General features: G+C 42.0%; 1 protein-coding gene across 1 annotated transcript; it reads left to right on the forward strand.

Moving 5' to 3' along the window:
- Positions 1–466: 466 nt before the first annotated feature.
- gfpt1 (glutamine--fructose-6-phosphate transaminase 1) lies at positions 467–15,098 on the forward strand. Its single transcript, XM_003452669.4, has 19 exons — positions 467–575; positions 2,586–2,693; positions 3,623–3,730; positions 3,864–3,989; positions 4,124–4,182; positions 4,268–4,402; positions 4,490–4,551; positions 4,736–4,815; positions 4,901–5,009; positions 5,132–5,295; positions 6,707–6,802; positions 7,062–7,159; positions 7,350–7,470; positions 7,746–7,903; positions 10,716–10,830; positions 11,299–11,426; positions 11,526–11,693; positions 12,128–12,289; positions 13,282–15,098. The coding sequence occupies exons 1-19, from the start codon at positions 569–571 to the stop codon at positions 13,324–13,326; spliced, it is 2,049 nt and encodes a 682-aa protein (XP_003452717.1). The 5' UTR covers positions 467–568; the 3' UTR covers positions 13,327–15,098.
- Positions 15,099–17,259: the final 2,161 nt, after the last annotated feature.

Below are 17,259 nucleotides of genomic sequence, written 5' to 3' on the forward strand. Positions count from 1 at the left end.
GAGGGTACCAATAAGGTGAGATGAAGGCAGAAAATCCAGGGTGGTGACTCATGAGCAGAGCGACCAAAAGAAGAAGGAAAAATAGAAAGTGGGTATTTTCCACTAAAATTATATGGACCATTTAAACTATGTAAGGCCAAAAACTATAAAAGGCAATTTTGCATATAAACATTTTCAAAAGAATTGGTGGATTTCTGAGGGACGTTGTACCTCAGTAATTCTAAAATTGCCAGAGCATACACAGGCTCCTGTCTTTTGAGCATTTTTAGCAATATTTTCCTTCCACGGCCAGTAGAAAGCACAGGCCTTCCATTGTGGGCCGATGTTGACTCTTGCAGCAGCAGGATCTGCAGGATGTTCCGGCTGCGAATCGCATCCTTATGCCACGTCAGAAGTGCGTACGTCTGTAGGCGCAACCGGAATCGACAGACCTCCTGACCAATCAGAAGACGCCATGGAAGAACGCGGTTGGCTATGATTCATAGGAACCATCGGGGGCGGAGCTTATTGACAGGCGTTCCCAGCTACCGACTTCAGAGTAGCTGTAACTGGCAGCAGAACTGTAGCCATGTGTGGTGAGTATTGCATTTATTCTATACTTATATTAATCGGCGCTGAATGTATGTGGTTCAGGTTTCACCAGAATAGCTAGCTGAATAGTTATTCAGTTATTGCCTTGTTAGTTTGAGGATAAATGCTGGAAATGAGCTAGGGGAGGCTAAAGTGAGTATTGTATGGCCAACATGATGTTGCTAGCCAGCTAAATATAAACCGGTCTGTGTTTTTTCGTTTTACTCTGAAAGCTGCTTGATCTGGGATAACACGATCAAGCAGCGGGGTCGATATTTGAGTGCGACATTAAAATGGTAACCTGCTTTACGACGTTATTACCCATCGAGTAAGTTTCCAGTAGCTAAATCTCTGTCTGTTACTGTGGTCTGTGGATCTAGATGACTGTGACAGAGACGTTTGAAAACGAGTTACACTCGTTGTTATTATGAAAAAAAACGAAAGTGTAACTAGATGAACTGTGTTCTTTGGGATAATACCATACCATCTTTATTTATAAAGCACTTTAACATATAAACCAGGGTTCACAAAATGCTGTACATATACAAATAGCATAAACAAAACATAAAATCAAATATGTTTTTAAAAAAAATAGTCAAATTGAGTCAACCCTTTAAAAGAGTGCCAAAGGCTTTAGTGAATACTGTACTATATAATGTTGGTGTATCGCTGTGAATTAACGTCAGTCTTTCACTGTCTACATGACGCCAGTGGTCATAATCAGTTTGATGCTTTCTAATCCTGTCCTATCTCCGCTGTCTCCATCTATCTCAGTCCTGTGATTGATACCTGACATCTGTTTTCTCTCACTGTTATCACAATCAGAGCACTTCCAAAACCAAACCACCTTGCTATCAATATCTCTTGTCACAGTAAGGTGCCACTTTGCTTAGGTTAACCATTAAGCACTGATTATTTGCAGAAAGGTCCCTTTTGTCTCGCTTTGCCCCTCAGTGTCCACCTCCATCACTTGCTTTTCTGAATGAATGCTCTGTTGAGCCAGGATATCCACTGGTTAGTGTTTAGCCCTGTGACAGGGCTGCACTTTATGCCCACTCCTTTTGCCATTCATGGTGTCACTTCTTTCTGTGTGTGTTTGTTATTAGACTGGACGACAGATGTTTTAGGGAGGAAATTCTCATTATGTATGGAGGTTGCCAATAAAATGCTGAAGTCTTGATTTACACTGGCCTGTTTCTGTATCGTAATGGTCTCTCACTTGGGTTAGTAATCACACACAAATAAATCTCAAGTCTTAGTGACAAGGTAAATATCTTAAAATGATTTACAGATGTGAAAGGGAAACATCTTGCGTCTGATTTTTGTCATTCCTTTGACAATTCCCCTACCTCTGCTTTACGCAGGCAAGAGATTATATCTAAGGGAAACGGCAGGTCTCTATATATATACTTAATAGTCTTTAAACAGGTCTATCTGCCAAGAGATAACCTTATCAGGTTTTCCAGTGCCCGTATGACTTGTTTCTCATGTGTTACATCAGTTTGTCTGTCACTGAAATGTGAATAGCAGCAGATCGACAACTCCCAGTAATTCTTGGCCTGCTACACCAGGAAGGAGTCGAATTACGTTCGCTGTGGTTTCACCAGCCACCTTTGCGTAATCATTGTCATCATAAATAGTTTCGTTTGAAGATTTAAAATTGTTTTAAAAACTATTTCTGACTCAAAATGAATCCAAAGCTGGTTTAAAATAAAAACCAGCTGATTGGATAAATAAGTGCAGCATACAGAATGTCAGATGTCCTTTGCATCTGAAAAAACCTTCTAAATACTGTAATGGTGACTTCAGCCAACCTTCACCAGCTGTAGTTCAGTTGTTTCTCAAACCCACATGAATTAAACATCACTCCCAAATGCTACAGGGGTATCAGTCTGACAGGCATTTCAAGTGATCTGCCCTTCCAACTGCAAATAAATAAATAAAAATCTCCTTTTGGAAGCACAAATTCTTTATAAAGAAAAGCTTTCTGAAACATTATTCCCTCCTTCCCCAAGGAATCTTTGCCTATCTCAACTACCACGTGCCAAGGACTCGCCGTGAAATCCTTGAGATCCTTCTTAAAGGTCTACGTCGTCTGGAGTACAGAGGCTATGATTCAGCTGGTAAGGAAAAGAGAAACTCATCACCAACAAGTTCTGCCTTTTCTTAAAATTGTGTTTTGTTTTGTTTTTCTTGTGTTCAGACCTCCTCAGAGGTTACTCAAGAAATGCCAAAATGTTGTAATAGTTTGTTGGTCTCCAATGTAACATTAATGCAGCAACTATCCTGAAAGTCACACTTGATGTTTTCTTTTTCAGCAGTACATGCCAACACTAATGACTGTACCTGATTTATGCTTGTGTGTGGTTACGTGTTGATTAACATGTGGTTGTGTCCCGGTGTTTTATATACGGTGCCAACAGATGCTGGGATTTTTTTTCTTCTCTCTTTGTTCTGCTCAGGTTTTTGTTACATTATTATTTTTTGTTTTGTTTTGTTTGTTTGTTTTCTCTGGAGGCAGTTATACCTCCGGTTTTTCCACTTCTTTGTACTTTCCCTCACATCCATTTTGGTAGTTTCAGCAATCTACTTCCAGGAATCTGCTGACATTTGTGAGACCTTGTATTTACTCCTTATACTGAGGGAATGATTGTTTTTCTCTCACTGATGCATTCAAAAACCTCAGCAAAGAAGTAGCTTGAAATGCATCAGGGGTATTGAACAGGCAAATCGCAGTAGCTGTGGGTTGCCTGGACCTGATGTGTAGTTACATTTCTCGGGAGGTGCACGTCAGGTCACGTAGAAGGTTATGCCGCTGGGCTAAAAGGGGTTTCCAGATTTCCACCTGAAGCATAATTCAGGCCATAGTTAGTTGTTTTACTTACTTGAACTTTGACACACCACTAATGGAGCTTTCCTACAGTTCTGCTCTGCTTTGTTTGGACCAAAAAGGAGACTTTACTTATATAATAGTAATACCACCGTTATACTTAATACCTACAGCCTTGCCATCTTTATGATTCTCGTGCTATTTTAAAAAAAATTTCATTAGGTGTTGGAATTGACGGGGGCAACAGCAAAGATTGGGAGTCAAACGCCAGATCTATCCAGCTGATCAAGCAGCGTGGAAAAGTGAAGGCCCTGGATGAGGAGATCCACAGTAAGCTGAGATTGTTGCTCGTTTAGAGAGAATTAATAATTGACCGAATCCTCGTTTTGCCTTCCTGCACGCTGTGGTGTAATTCGCATACTAAATATCGCCTGTCTTGGGGGTGTGTTTGTTTGATTTATAGAACAGCAGGATATTGACCTGGATGTGGAGTTTGATGTCCACAGTGGCATTGCTCACACTCGCTGGGCCACTCACGGTGAGCCCAGCCCAGTCAACAGTCATCCACAGAGATCTGACAAAAACAATGGTGAGTGATGTTTGAAGTTGGTACAGAAACAGCTAAATGTTTGATTCTGTATTTCACAACAGCCAGCCTGTTTTGTTTTTGTAACCTGTTGGAAGATATATTATAAGTTTCTGACAGTCCTCTTTGGTTTGCAGAATTCATAGTCATTCACAATGGCATCATCACCAATTACAAAGACCTGAAGAAATTCCTGGTGAGCAGAAGTTTTTCATTAATATTTATTAATGTATTTTGATTGTTCCGATTTATAAAGCGAAATCATTTTCTCGTTTCTGTAGGAGAGCAAAGGCTATGAGTTTGAGTCAGAGACTGACACAGAGAGCATTGCCAAGTTGGTGAAGTACATGTATGACAACCGGGAGAGCGACGACATCAGTTTCGCCACGCTGGTTGAACGTGTGACTCAGCAGCTGGTAAGGACTTGCTAATGTACACCAAAGATGCAAAAGCAATCAGACAAGGAAAAGACCTGACTTCCTGTTTGACCTGCTGCCTTGCAGGAAGGAGCTTTTGCACTGGTCTTCAAGAGTGTCCACTATCCCGGCGAGGTGGTTGGTACAAGGTAAACTCACAGACTGATGGCTGATCTTAAATCTCCTAAAGTGACGTCTAAGATGGGTCAAAATGTATACAATACATTTTGAAGTCTGACAGTATAAGAAACCTTTCTGCAATGCATTTAGACCATATGCTGGTAAAATATCAGGATGTGGTTTAACATGAATATTTTCTTGTGGTTTATACAGGAGGGGAGGTCCTCTGCTGATTGGAGTGCGCAGTGATCACAAGCTGTCCAGCGATCATATTCCTGTGCTCTACCGCTCATGTAGTTACAGTTTCTCTTTCTAGTCAAATGTATCCACATGTGGCTGGATGAAATTGACTGAGGCCTGTTTTCTTTTACATCCCAGCTACTAAAGACAAGAAGAGCTGCAGCACCCTACCCAGGACAGACCAGGACACCTGCCTGTTTCCAGTAGATGAAAAAGCGGTGGAGTACTACTTTGCCTCTGATGCGAGGTAAGCAGATACTGTTAGAGTACACAAATATGCTCAGTGAGACTTTCCAGTTCTTTATATGCCTGCTTTATCCGTGTATCAAAAATCAAACGTTTGATGTGGTTTCTGATCTGCCACGACAGCGCAGTGATCGAGCACACAAACCGGGTGATCTTCCTCGAGGACGATGACGTAGCCGCCGTGATGGATGGCCGGCTGTCGATTCACAGGATAAAGCGCACAGCTGGAGACTACCCAGCCCGCGCCATCCAGACCCTGCAGATGGAACTACAGCAGATCATGATGGGTGAGTGGAGGGACCAATTCTCTTCACACCATGCATTCCTTTCCCACACTAATGGTCAATAAATCGTTTATACTGTGCCATTAATTTAGTCTCAAAGCCTGTTATTATCATGCAAGTCATAATCGGTGACCAGCTGCTTACATAGTTTGGCTTGCTTTTAACAGTTGGCCCTGAGGTCGTTCTTGTTATCATCCAAGTCGTTACACTCTTGCTAGATTAGCAGGCCCACCAAAAAACCCACTGTTGGTAAAACGAATCACTTTGCTTTAAGATGTTATCACTCCCATCTTCCCTTCTTGACCCGAGTTGAAATATTGTGCTAGTAGGACAGCTGTTTCCTTCTTTTTCAACTTTTTACTCACATTTTTATTATTGCATTACTTTCCTTTTTTCATGTATAAATCATAATAAAACCCCCACATGTAAGTTTATTCTTGGGAGAGTTTTGCATGCAAAACAGACCTTACGCACATCGACTCCAGGTCTGTCAGGATCTGACAAATATATAATCAGTCAGGATTAAATTGCTTCCCAGGGCTGTTAGGTAATCCTGACTGACTTTATGTTTGTCAGACCCTGATGAAGACTTGGAGTCGATGTGCATAAGGTCTGTTTTGCATGCAAAATTGCGCCAAGAATAAACTTGTTACATGCACTTAATCAGTTATCGGACCACCTGCAGATATGTTTTTTGGAATTGAAGTATTTCATCTATCCTGCTGCTGTGTCCTCAAATGAGGAAAATGAGTCTAAGTTTGCTCAGTATGAACACAGCTAATCTCATGGTTACTGTCTATATTTTCTTTTTTCTTCATTTTCACTGACTTTTCCTCAGCAGTCCAGCAGAGGGCAGAGGTGAGCCGATGTTGGCTGCACTCGACATTCCTTTGTGGTCCTGTCATTACTCAGCCTCTCTCCTCTCATTTCCTAGTTTTTTTTCTGCTGAATAACCTAAATCGCATGACCCAAATTGCTCTCAAAGGCAGGCTGAAAAGCACTTGCATATATACATATATATTTTCTTTACCTTCACGGTTTTTAATTGACAGGAAAACATTATCTCCCTGATGTTTTGTGTTTGTTTTATTTCATTTGAGGCATGACTCATGCTATGGCTCCAAATATCTTAATAGAGAAAGAAAGTTTACCCAATAAGTCCTCGCGTTTCCAGGAAGGCCTGATCGTCAATAAAACACAGTGAAGACTTTTGTTTTTGCTCATTCAGAAGGCTGTGGTTTGCATTCTCGGAAGCTTAATACATGTAAACAAAACCTCTCTCAGTCGGTTGAGTTCATGTGGGTTTTATGGGGCTTATAAAAAGTCGATCACTGAGTGCTTAACTGGTATTTACCTTTTTTTTTTTTTACTAATTCTGGAAATGTTCCCCTGATATCTGATCCTCATTTTACAGGCAACTACAGCTCCTTCATGCAGAAGGAGATCTTTGAGCAGCCCGAGTCTGTTGTTAACACCATGAGAGGCAGAGTCAACTTTGACAACAACACAGGTTGGAGCACTGCCTTATTATTATATTTACCAAGACAAGAAATGACAATTCCTCAAAAATGTAAATCTTTGGCTTTCACTGTTGTCTTTAGCGTCAACTAATTTAGTTTTGCATGTGCAACTACCTGACTGACATTATAATAAGGATCAAGGACGCCCTATAAAAGTTTTACAGCTATAAGTACATTTTTTAAGTGTAAAATGTCCCATCTCTCCTCTGGGGTGTTTGTGGTCTTTGAGCAGTTTGTTATGCTTTTCAGTGACACTGGGTGGACTTAAGGACCACATCAAAGAGATTCAGAGGTGTCGCCGACTTATCCTCATTGCTTGTGGCACCAGCTATCATGCAGGAGTAGCAGTGAGTAGTCTTTTATTTAACCACCTTTTGTTCATTGGTGCAAAGTCCCATCATAAAAATAGTCATTTTGAATCCAAGAGGAAATATGACATCTGTGTTGTGGTATGAGCTTCGTGTCCTGCCACACTCTATGCTCTGTGCACAGCTGGCACGTTTTCACAAAATGATGCTGTTGCGTTTTTTTCCCCAGACCCGCCAGGTGCTGGAGGAGCTGACCGAGCTGCCTGTCATGGTGGAGCTGGCCAGCGACTTCCTGGACAGGAACACGCCTGTTTTCCGAGACGATGTCTGCTTCTTTATCAGCCAGTCAGGTGTGGAGACCAGTGCCATCTGGACTTGATCTGTGGCACATTCCCCATTTGTATTCCACTTTTTATCTGGGGGCTCTTCTTGATTTATCTTTCTATTTGCTCGATTTTTTTCAAAATGCTGAGTCAGAGTTTTTGAGACCTGTGGATTATTTTTTTCTGTAAAGCTGTCTTAAATCAGACTAGTTTATGGTGCAAAAGTCAGTAAATCAGTTTTATTGTGTGAATTGTTACGTTCCATAAACGGGTTATGTCTTCCATTTCTGCTGACCCTGCAGGGGAGACCGCTGACAGCCTCATGGCCCTGCACTACTGTAAGGAGAGGGGGGCTCTGACTGTGGGGATCACTAACACAGTGGGCAGCTCCATCTCGAGGGAGACTGACTGTGGAGTCCACATCAACGCCGGGCCAGAGATCGGAGTAGCGAGCACCAAGGTATACCATGGCAACCGTGGCTCTGATTAACTCTGCGGTTCTTATGAGTGCAGCTTTTATGCCCCGTGGAAGTGGAAAACCAAAACATGCCTTTATTGTGTCACTGGAGATTGAAAGGATACTTCTCACATTAACCTCTTGAGGTTAGGTTATATTATGCTACACAGCATTACCAAAATTACTGTTATTATTATCTTGCTATCTTTGAAATGGCTACTTTAAACACAGGTCTGTGACTACCCACTGTCAGTTGCCTCCTTCAAAGCAACTTATATAAAGAGCGATAAAACGGTGATAAGACAGAGTCAGCCTGTAATCATTTTGAGGGGTGAATGGGGCCAAGTTGCCAATTACATTCAATCTGTGTGTGATAATATGGCAATTAACTGTGATAAATCAACAAAAATAGCAAATCTGTTGCCTTTTACATACAAATAAATTCACATTAACTGCTTACATTCAGCCAGAACCTCATAGATTTTGAAGAGAAAGTCAGAAGTTGCTCCACAAATATCGGCATAGTTGCTGTTGGACGACGATTTCTCTGCATAATGAGACAGGAGCTCGGCAATCTTATATAGGAATATAGCCAGAATACAACCAGTTGTGTGGACTCCGCCTTTCAAATGTTCACCAATGTGTCTGACGGTGATTGCAGTCAGTTGCAGCTGGAGACAGGTTGCCAAACTACTTGCAACCAGTTGCAGGCTCCAAAAAAATGTTTTTAAATCAGTTCACTGGACAACAACCAAGTTTCCAGCCATAGAGTTTTAAGAGTTTTAGAGATTTAAAATCCAGTGAGACTGAGTCATTAGTGATGAAGATGAATGTACTGCTGGGTGTGTTTTCACCTTGTTGTGGCAGGCTTGGATGTGGATGATTAAAAACAGCACATTTCCTTGGAGTTGAAGTGAATGCTTATTGCCCCATTTAAAAAAGCAATCTACTCATTTTTCTGCTTTTTTTCTATGAGAATATTTTCAGAGGCAACACACCAAATGAATTTGCTACATTCAAGTTAGAAAAATAGCGCATGATTTCTTGGATTTGTTGTAACTGAGCCTTTGATACTTAGCTAAAGTACTGTACACCAGTTAATTGCATCATCTCCTAAATGAACTCGACGCCCGCTGACTCTGAATGAAACCCAGATGAAAACTCCATTGCAATTCAGGTCCCGCCTTTTGGAAGCTGACGTGGTCCTCCACTGTTATCCCAGAGGGAGTTAAAGAAGCCTGATTTTCTCATCTCAGCTCATGTAAACCTTGGACACTTGGTTTCATGCCTCTCCCACCCCCTCACCGAAAGCATTTGCCAGCTGGGATTCGAGCAGAGGAGTTGAAGCCCCTGCTCTTTCTAGGGAGCATAGAGAGAGAGGGAGGAAGAGTGGAGCAGGTCCTTCCCTGCCCCAGCTCTTGGCTCAGTGACTCTTGTGTTGCTCCAAAGTCCCAGAGCACGCCTCAGAGACGCCATCATTTACTGCTCGACTGGCAGGGCCACACACCCACACCCACCTCAACCGAATGCTGCACGTTAACAACTAAGCTCATCAAAACACTGACTTGGTTTGCAACTAACATGCTGAATCATCCCAAATTCATATATTTGGTCTCAATTTTCTTCTTTTTCATCCTCGTTGGATTTTTTAAAAACTTTAAACGAGGGAATTTCCAATTCCTATGGTCATATTCAAGATTCATGGTATTAATTAGCACTTAAAGATAAAATACTTTGATGCTATCATGAGGCAGATCCTTCTGGCAGGTCAGCCGACAGTAAATGAGAGAAGACTGCTTTTGAATTACATAACTCTTTCCACTGGGAATTGACAGGATTACAAAGTTTGTTTTCTAGATCACAGCTGTTGTATTTTCTTTATGTTTCAGCTGTATGAGCTGTATGCATGCATGCTCACATTTGCAGGATCAAAGTTGGCACATTGTGCATCAGGAAAGCACTGACAAGTTTGAAAGTATGAACATGGAAGAGATCAGCGGTTTACTATGTGGGTTAAATGTGTTGCCACATCTGAGCCGACAGCGAGGTCTGTTGGAGCTCTGAAGGACTACGATTTGTGTGTTGTTGTGAAGAAAAAAGAAACAGTGTGTAAAAGTTTTACAGCTATTTTCTTGGCCCTGCACATTGGCATTTCTGAGTCCAGAGAGTCTTGTGAATTGACTTGGCTTCTCTTAAACCCTGATTGAATCTCCTAAATGGGCATGGAAGGCCTCCAAACGTGCTCGGAGATGAAGGAAGGAGAGAGTGTGGGCGGCGATGACGGCAGGCACGGAGTCTCAGATGTGTTGAGGTTATAAGAAGCGACATTTCCAGAAGGATCAGAGATCATCTGTGGTATATGTGGCTACAAAGGTTTTTAGGATGAGCAGCACTAACTTAACTGGGTGCGTTTTTTTATAATGCTGCTTGACGTGTATTAAAACCCACCTCTCCTTATTTCATCTGGTGCAGGCTATAAACTGGAGACCAAATTTGCAATCAAAACAAAGCGAAGAAGAAGCACATGGCTTCATAATCTGTACCGAAAGGCTCAAGTCGTGATCTGGTCACTGCTTCGTTGGTTCGATATTGAGCTGCAAAACAGGAAATCTACCATTCCCTCTAGAAATGAGGTCACAAGCAAACAATATTTCACTGTGCAGTGGTGGTCCACTTTGTGACCTTCATGCAAATAGTTAGGGAGCAGTTGTTTTCTTTATTAGTCAGAGTAGAAGCAGACAAAGAAACCGCATCTTAGCAATTGTGTTACAGTTAATAAATATTCTGCTTTCTCTGTTGTGTTTTTTGTCTTTAGGCCTACACCAGTCAGTTTGTGGCCTTGATCATGTTTGCCCTCCTGATGTGCGATGACAGGATTTCAGTGCAGCCCAGGCGCCGTGAGATAATCCAGGGCCTAAGAGTGCTTCCAGGTAAGTCACGCCATGTGTTGTAATTCAGCCAGAGAAGTCCTGATCATATGTGAAGTTTAAACACAAAAAGATTGGAAAAACTAGCGCTCAGACCTAAGATCAAGCACATCCACAGCCTGTTTTTAGTTTTGTTTTTGTTGGTTTTTTATATTTTTTTTTCTAAATCCTCTTAGAGGACAAACTTAAACGGCAACAAAAGGATCAGAAGACGAGAGAGAGCGGGGAGGGGGGCAGACGGATGAATAGCTTTAGATTTTGGCGTTGGGCTCTTGCATGACTCTCTGAATCTAAAGCACATGATGGCATGTCCCCAAGAGTAACCTAATAAGGAATGTCTGGCTCGTCTGCCACTCCCTGCCCAACATTAGAAGCTGAGTCTAGGTTCATGTTGCTGCAATATTTTTTTCATATTTTATCGCTGCCAGTCAGCCTCTTTAAACAAGAAAAAAAACGTGTGTGTGTGTGTAGATTTGATTAAGGAGGTCCTCAGTTTGGATGATGAAATCCAGAAGCTGGCAACAGAGCTGTACCAGCAGAAGAGTGTGCTCATCATGGGCAGAGGCTACCATTACGCTACCTGCTTGGAAGGAGCACTGGTGAGCACATGCGAGTTTATCGTCTGACAGCTTGATTGTTAATTACAGCGTAGGCTTGCATTTATCTAAAGTGTGGACGTTTTTTTTATTCCCCTGCAGAAAATCAAGGAAATCACGTACATGCATTCGGAGGGTATCCTGGCAGGAGAGCTGAAGCACGGCCCGCTGGCCCTGGTGGATAAACTCATGCCGGTGATCATGATCATCATGAGAGACCACACTTACGTCAAGTGTCAGAATGCCCTGCAGCAAGTTGTTGCTCGCCAGGTAAGAATCGCACATGGCGCATGTTGTGTGATCAGCCTTATTGTAATGTTGGTGTGTTGGTTTATTTTACAATCCAGTCACAAGTGATCAGCCCAGATTGTTTAGTTGCCTGAATATGCTCAAACAAACTGACAAATAAAAACTAAATGTGATGCTTTACAGTGTTTATTATATGGTGGAAATTGACTAAGTGAGTTTATTTGAATCCATTTAAGTTTTTTCCTTTCTGAAAACTGTTTGCATCATAACTCATTAAGTTCCAACCCTGAAAATATGTTGACCACTGCGTCACCTCTGGCCCTTCAACTCAGTCGGTGAAAGGGGAGAGGTTGATTCAGCGCATCTCCGTCATTGTGCAGTCAACAATCTGCAGCAGATGTTGGTTTAGAGGTGTGAAAACTCACACTATATTCATCTCTTTGTTTTATTTACAGGGTCGTCCTATTGTGATCTGCGACAAAGAAGATCACGAGACCATCAAAACCTCCAGCCGCACCATCAAAGTGCCTCACTGTGTGGACTGCCTGCAGGGCATCCTGAGCGTCATCCCTCTGCAGCTGCTGTCCTTCCACCTGGCTGTCCTCAGAGGCTACGATGTAAGTGCTTTCCCTTTAGGATCAGCAACAAATCTCAATCCAGCATGCTTCTTAATTCAAACATTTCTTGGAGATATCATTTTCCCAAGTCATTTCCACTCTTGCAGTCATCATCAGTATACCTGTGTTTACATTTTCTGCTGAAAATACAGGTGTAGTAAGAGTATGATTGTGTAAAATACGTCGATGATTCGTTTCAGGACATAAAAGAGGACAGTTGTGCAAAAGATTCTGCAGCACGATATAAATGAGATGTTTTGTTATTATTAGCCTGTCACTGATCATCTAGCGCTGTCGCTCAGGACTGCTTTGTAAGCAGAAACACTGCCAGAATAAACGTGCAGTGTTTATAGCTGTAAATCAGCATGTCCCCAACTCACTTGAAAATGTAACCTACTTTGTGAACGATGTAAACTGCCAAACTTGGTGGTGAAGGTGATGACGATGTGGTTAGCTGCCACACTGAAAGAATTATAGTGAAATGTAAATAACCTCCATCTGTGCACAAATTCCGACCTGCAATTGGTTCATTTATTGGCAAAGCCCACAAGCTGTTACTGATGTTTGTGCTGGTGCTGCAGAACTGACTTAGATGTGTTGTTCCCTTGATTTCCTGTTTTTGAGGAATTTTAAAGGTCAAAGTGAGCAGCTTAGCTCAATGTCAGCATCTAAGTGAGTTTTTCAAAGCATTTCAGAGAAACGTCCTGGCCGTGCAGCTCTGTAGAACAAATAGCCCCACCACACGCATGCCCTGTGTTTTATGTAATTTTGTCCGAGGGGAGGAGAAGCGCTCTGGACAGGACGTGTGTGATAATTACAAGAGCAGTCCTGCCAAGCTGCCATATCTCTGGCTCGCAGATTAAAGTATGTTTTTGTTAAGATTTGTATAAATCATACTCGGGTGTTTTGACAGCAGCATTTAGTCAACAGCAGCAACAGTCTCCTTTTCATCTGCAAGGCTATTGATTGTCTGCTCCTCTGTTTAAACGCAGGTGGACTGTCCAAGAAACCTGGCCAAGTCCGTGACAGTAGAGTGAGCCGCGCCATTCATCACTAACAACAAAAGCTTGGCATAGACACACATTCAAGCACAGACCCCAAAGGGAGCGTCTGTGTGAAGTAAACCACCAGAAGATGACATCCTGTCCTGTGTCATGTGTGTTGTGGCTCTTTTTTTTTCCTTCTTTTTTTTTAATGCAGTCTTTCAGTAATCGCTCTTGTATCTCACTGTTGTGTATTATCACAGTGTTGCATTGTTTCTTTTATCAGAAAGCTTTGGCAACATTTGTTTTTTTCTTTGTTGTTGCCGGTGGCAAGGAATGGGTTCGCAATGACATATAACGTGCATATCACTTTTTTGGGGGGCGTGGGGGTGAACCTGTATCAACCATCGCTGGCCATTTATGGGCATGCCCTCCATGTTTATCTGTTGCTGATTGGGCTCTCTGGGAGTTGATGTTAAAGCTGTCAGTAGTTTATGCTTTAAAGACCTCACTGGCTCATTTTCTCTTTTAGTGCAATGATTTGTAGTTTAGTTGGGAGATTTTTTTTTTCTTGGCAGCTAATCATTCGAAGTGTCTTTACTCCACAGTTGAAGTAAACCACAGTCTTGAATCATTCCAAGCCACAGGTCATCGCTTCTTCATAATTGCAGTGTGGTTTTGATACACTTTCCCCTCTTGGATTTTCTTCTGAGGACACGCAGCAAAGAGCAGCATCAAATGTCCGATCAGAAAAAGTTTGTGAATACTGTGATAAATCTTCTAATGTTGCTGTGTGTAAGCCCAGGAATTCGGTTTTTTAAACCCTGGTTTTGGTCCACTCAGTTAATGAGAGGAACCACCTACACGTCGCTCGTTCACTCTTTCCTATTTTTCTCGACATGATCCTGTTACTGTAAACGCTCTCTGGGTGCAGTTTAGTGTTTCATTCTCATGTGGGACTTTTCGCATAAAGGTTTCTTTTAATCAGTAAACTGAGATAAAGTTGCAAACCTGAAGTAGAGGCGGTCGCCAGCCCACACCTTGCCACCGTCATTTTGCAATTTTGGGACCATTTGTAGCTTTTCTTCTTTTCTTTTTTTTTCCCCTCCTTTTGTTACATTTGTTTGTTACTTGTGTTTTTTTGGAAGGAATTTTATATTATTGAAGTTACTCTTTCATTTAAAATGTTAATGTTACTGTCATCTGAAACGTCAAACCAAAAATCTCTCTCTGGTGACTTTGGCAATCATAAACCAAATCTCTTTTTTTCTGTTTCACTGTTGCTTTTGTAGCCAAATATGAACTGATTTTGTAGATTGTATGCTATGAAGTTATTCCGAGGCCCTAAGGGGACGTATACACACAGTCGCTTGGCAGCATGTCCTACTGTAGACGTTGACTTTGGTCAGAAGCCAAATGCCAAGCTGTGTGTCTGTGATCCCAGGTGTCTTTTAAATTCAGAAGCCAAGAAAAAAAGTGACATTGTGCGCACACACACACACACAGTTATGCAGTAGAGAAGGAATAGGATTAGCTCTTTTTTAAGCCCGCATTCTTTAAGTTTAAAGATATTTATCTTGCATTTACAGTCAAGCCTTAACTTGGACTTCATTTTTCCCCCCTTGAGCCTTTTCTGAGCCAGTGAAATGTTGTTACAGGTACTTTTGTAACCCACACTCAAAATACTTTTTGATTTACTGACTAGATGTATTGATCAAGGATGCTGCACTGGATCCTAGCACCATCTGTTGGGTTACTGAGGGAGTGGGAGTACTATTTATTAGTGGAACTGATGCAATAAAGTGTCATGTACGTATCTTTTAAAAGTGTCTGGGAGTTATTGGATTAAGGATGTGTGCGCTTGTGGATTTACATGACCTGAAATACTGACAGTGATAACAAAAGGTTTCTTTACGATTTTTATTCCAATAAATACGCTGTAGAAATTCAGTCACATTTCGACTTGTCATTAAAATAACTTGTATTTAGTTTTTCAGGTGATAGATTACACAAAGAGTTGAGGTACTGGAGGTATTTAGGGGTAGCTCAAAGTAATGATACACCACCGCTGGTGCCAAATTCCAGGAAGACTGACACTATCGGTCTGATGCTCCCACGTAGAGCTGTAACAGTGGAGACGCAGTGTCTGAGGCTGCTCCACAGACACGGCAGGAGTGATACTGCCACTTGAATGAGAGCAAAGGACATCAAACACACAGACAGTGAGAGGCGGCAGAGCGCGGGCAGCATAAGCAGCACTGCCTTGATTGGCTTTAAGGGCACTGCAGATCTCCTTCCTCCACAGCCACTCGGAGGGCAGCTGTAATTTCTGAAGGCGTGCGATGGAGGCCAGGTGGAGCAGCAGCTTGAGCATGCATGTTTGTCCAAGTCTTCACGTGCCAGGAGCACACCTGCCAGCTTCTGCCTGATGAACGTGTTCAGTTTCAGCAAGACTGAGAGGTAAAGAGTCAAGTTCCTGGTGAAAGCAAGTGCAGCTTTCAGAAGGATTTCATTGCAGAAACTAACCACAACGGCGGCCTCACACGCAGCTGTGGAGTAATTATGGAAAGCAACCACGGCTTTCAACAGTAACAGCCTCCATTGTCCGAGCATGGGGAGCGTCCTGGGTAGTTTCTCATCTATAAAGAGCATCATGTGAAGCAGGTAACATCCTCTGTGTAGAAGCCAGACTTTGCCAGTTGTTATAAATCAAAGAGTCACTGCAGCTTTTATCAGTGGGGCTGAATAAGTGTTAGCAGCTGTTGTGACTTTAATTGCAAACAGCTTGGTGTCGTAAGGAGAATGGATTTTCTCTGCTGCAGGCCTCTTGTTAGAGGGGCAGGAATTAGGTGTTATCACCGGAAACGCACATCTCTAACCATGAACATTAACCATGATTCTTCTATGTCTAAACGTCCTGAAAACCAAAAGCAGAAACCTGACTTTCTGTAACTATACGATCTTGTCAAGACTTGATATTGTGTTTATCTTTTCTTAAAAGTTTAGCATCTTCTGCATAATTAGGGCAGGGGAGCAATCAGCAGGCTCACCCGGTATCTATTAGATGGTTCCTGACGGCGCCAAGTCAAAGTGCAATAAACAGCTGTGTCCTCCTTATCTTCTTTTAGGTTAGGTCTCGCTGGTTATCAGCAGTTGGATCTTTTTAAGTTGCTGCTTAAAATGATCCAACTACCGTGGACTACCAGAAACATTATGTTTGATCACCAAATGAACAAACCTAATGATGTAATTGTTCAAATCTGCTTCTTGAGGGTTAGTCAGGTTGGGCCAGCAGCAGTGAAGATTAAAGCATAAAGCTGAAGCTTCAGTTAAAATGCTGGTAATTTATTTTGAAAATCTAGTGAACATTCAATTACATTTACATATTTACTGTCTGGCAATTCATGGCTGCTTATGATAACCATCAAATATTTTCTACCAATTGACAACAACCCAGTTTGAGATGATTTGAGTTTTGGGGCATGGTGGGTTATCCCCATTGCACTGTGGTCATAAAGGGATGGACATGTTCAGCAAAAACACTCAGGATGGGCCCTGCTTTCATACTGTACGCTAAATTCTGACCCTATCATCCAGAAGCAACTCAAGATCAGATTATTCCAGTTTTCTGTTATCCAATTTCGGTGAATAGGTGTGAATTGTAGCCCCTAGTTTCCTGTTTTGGCTGACAGGAGGGGCACCTGCTATAGTCCTCTGCTGCTATAACCTTCTGTTGCAAATTCAGAGATTCTCTTCTGCACCCCTGGGTGTAATGAGTGGTTATTTTAGTTACTGTTGTCTTCCTGTCAGCTCAAACCAGTCTGACAGTTCTCTGACATCAGCAAAGCATTTTCACCCAGAAACCTGGCGCTAACTGGCTATTTTTCTTTTTTTCAAATCGTAGTCCTTGTAAACTTTAGAGATGGCTGTGCAGCAAGGTCGCAGTAGATCAATTGTTTCTGAGTTACTCAGTCAAGCCCATCTGAC

This window comes from Oreochromis niloticus, linkage group LG12, assembly GCF_001858045.2.
Source record: "Oreochromis niloticus isolate F11D_XX linkage group LG12, O_niloticus_UMD_NMBU, whole genome shotgun sequence".
NCBI lineage: Eukaryota > Metazoa > Chordata > Actinopteri > Cichliformes > Cichlidae > Oreochromis > Oreochromis niloticus.

Excerpts from the sequence above, each read along its gene's own strand:
- gfpt1 (XM_003452669.4), top strand. Across the intron at positions 4,183-4,267 it reads AAGACCTGAAGAAATTCCTG|GAGAGCAAAGGCTATGAGTT; the intron begins GTGAGCAGAAGT and ends TCGTTTCTGTAG. Across the intron at positions 5,010-5,131 it reads TACTTTGCCTCTGATGCGAG|CGCAGTGATCGAGCACACAA; the intron begins GTAAGCAGATAC and ends CTGCCACGACAG.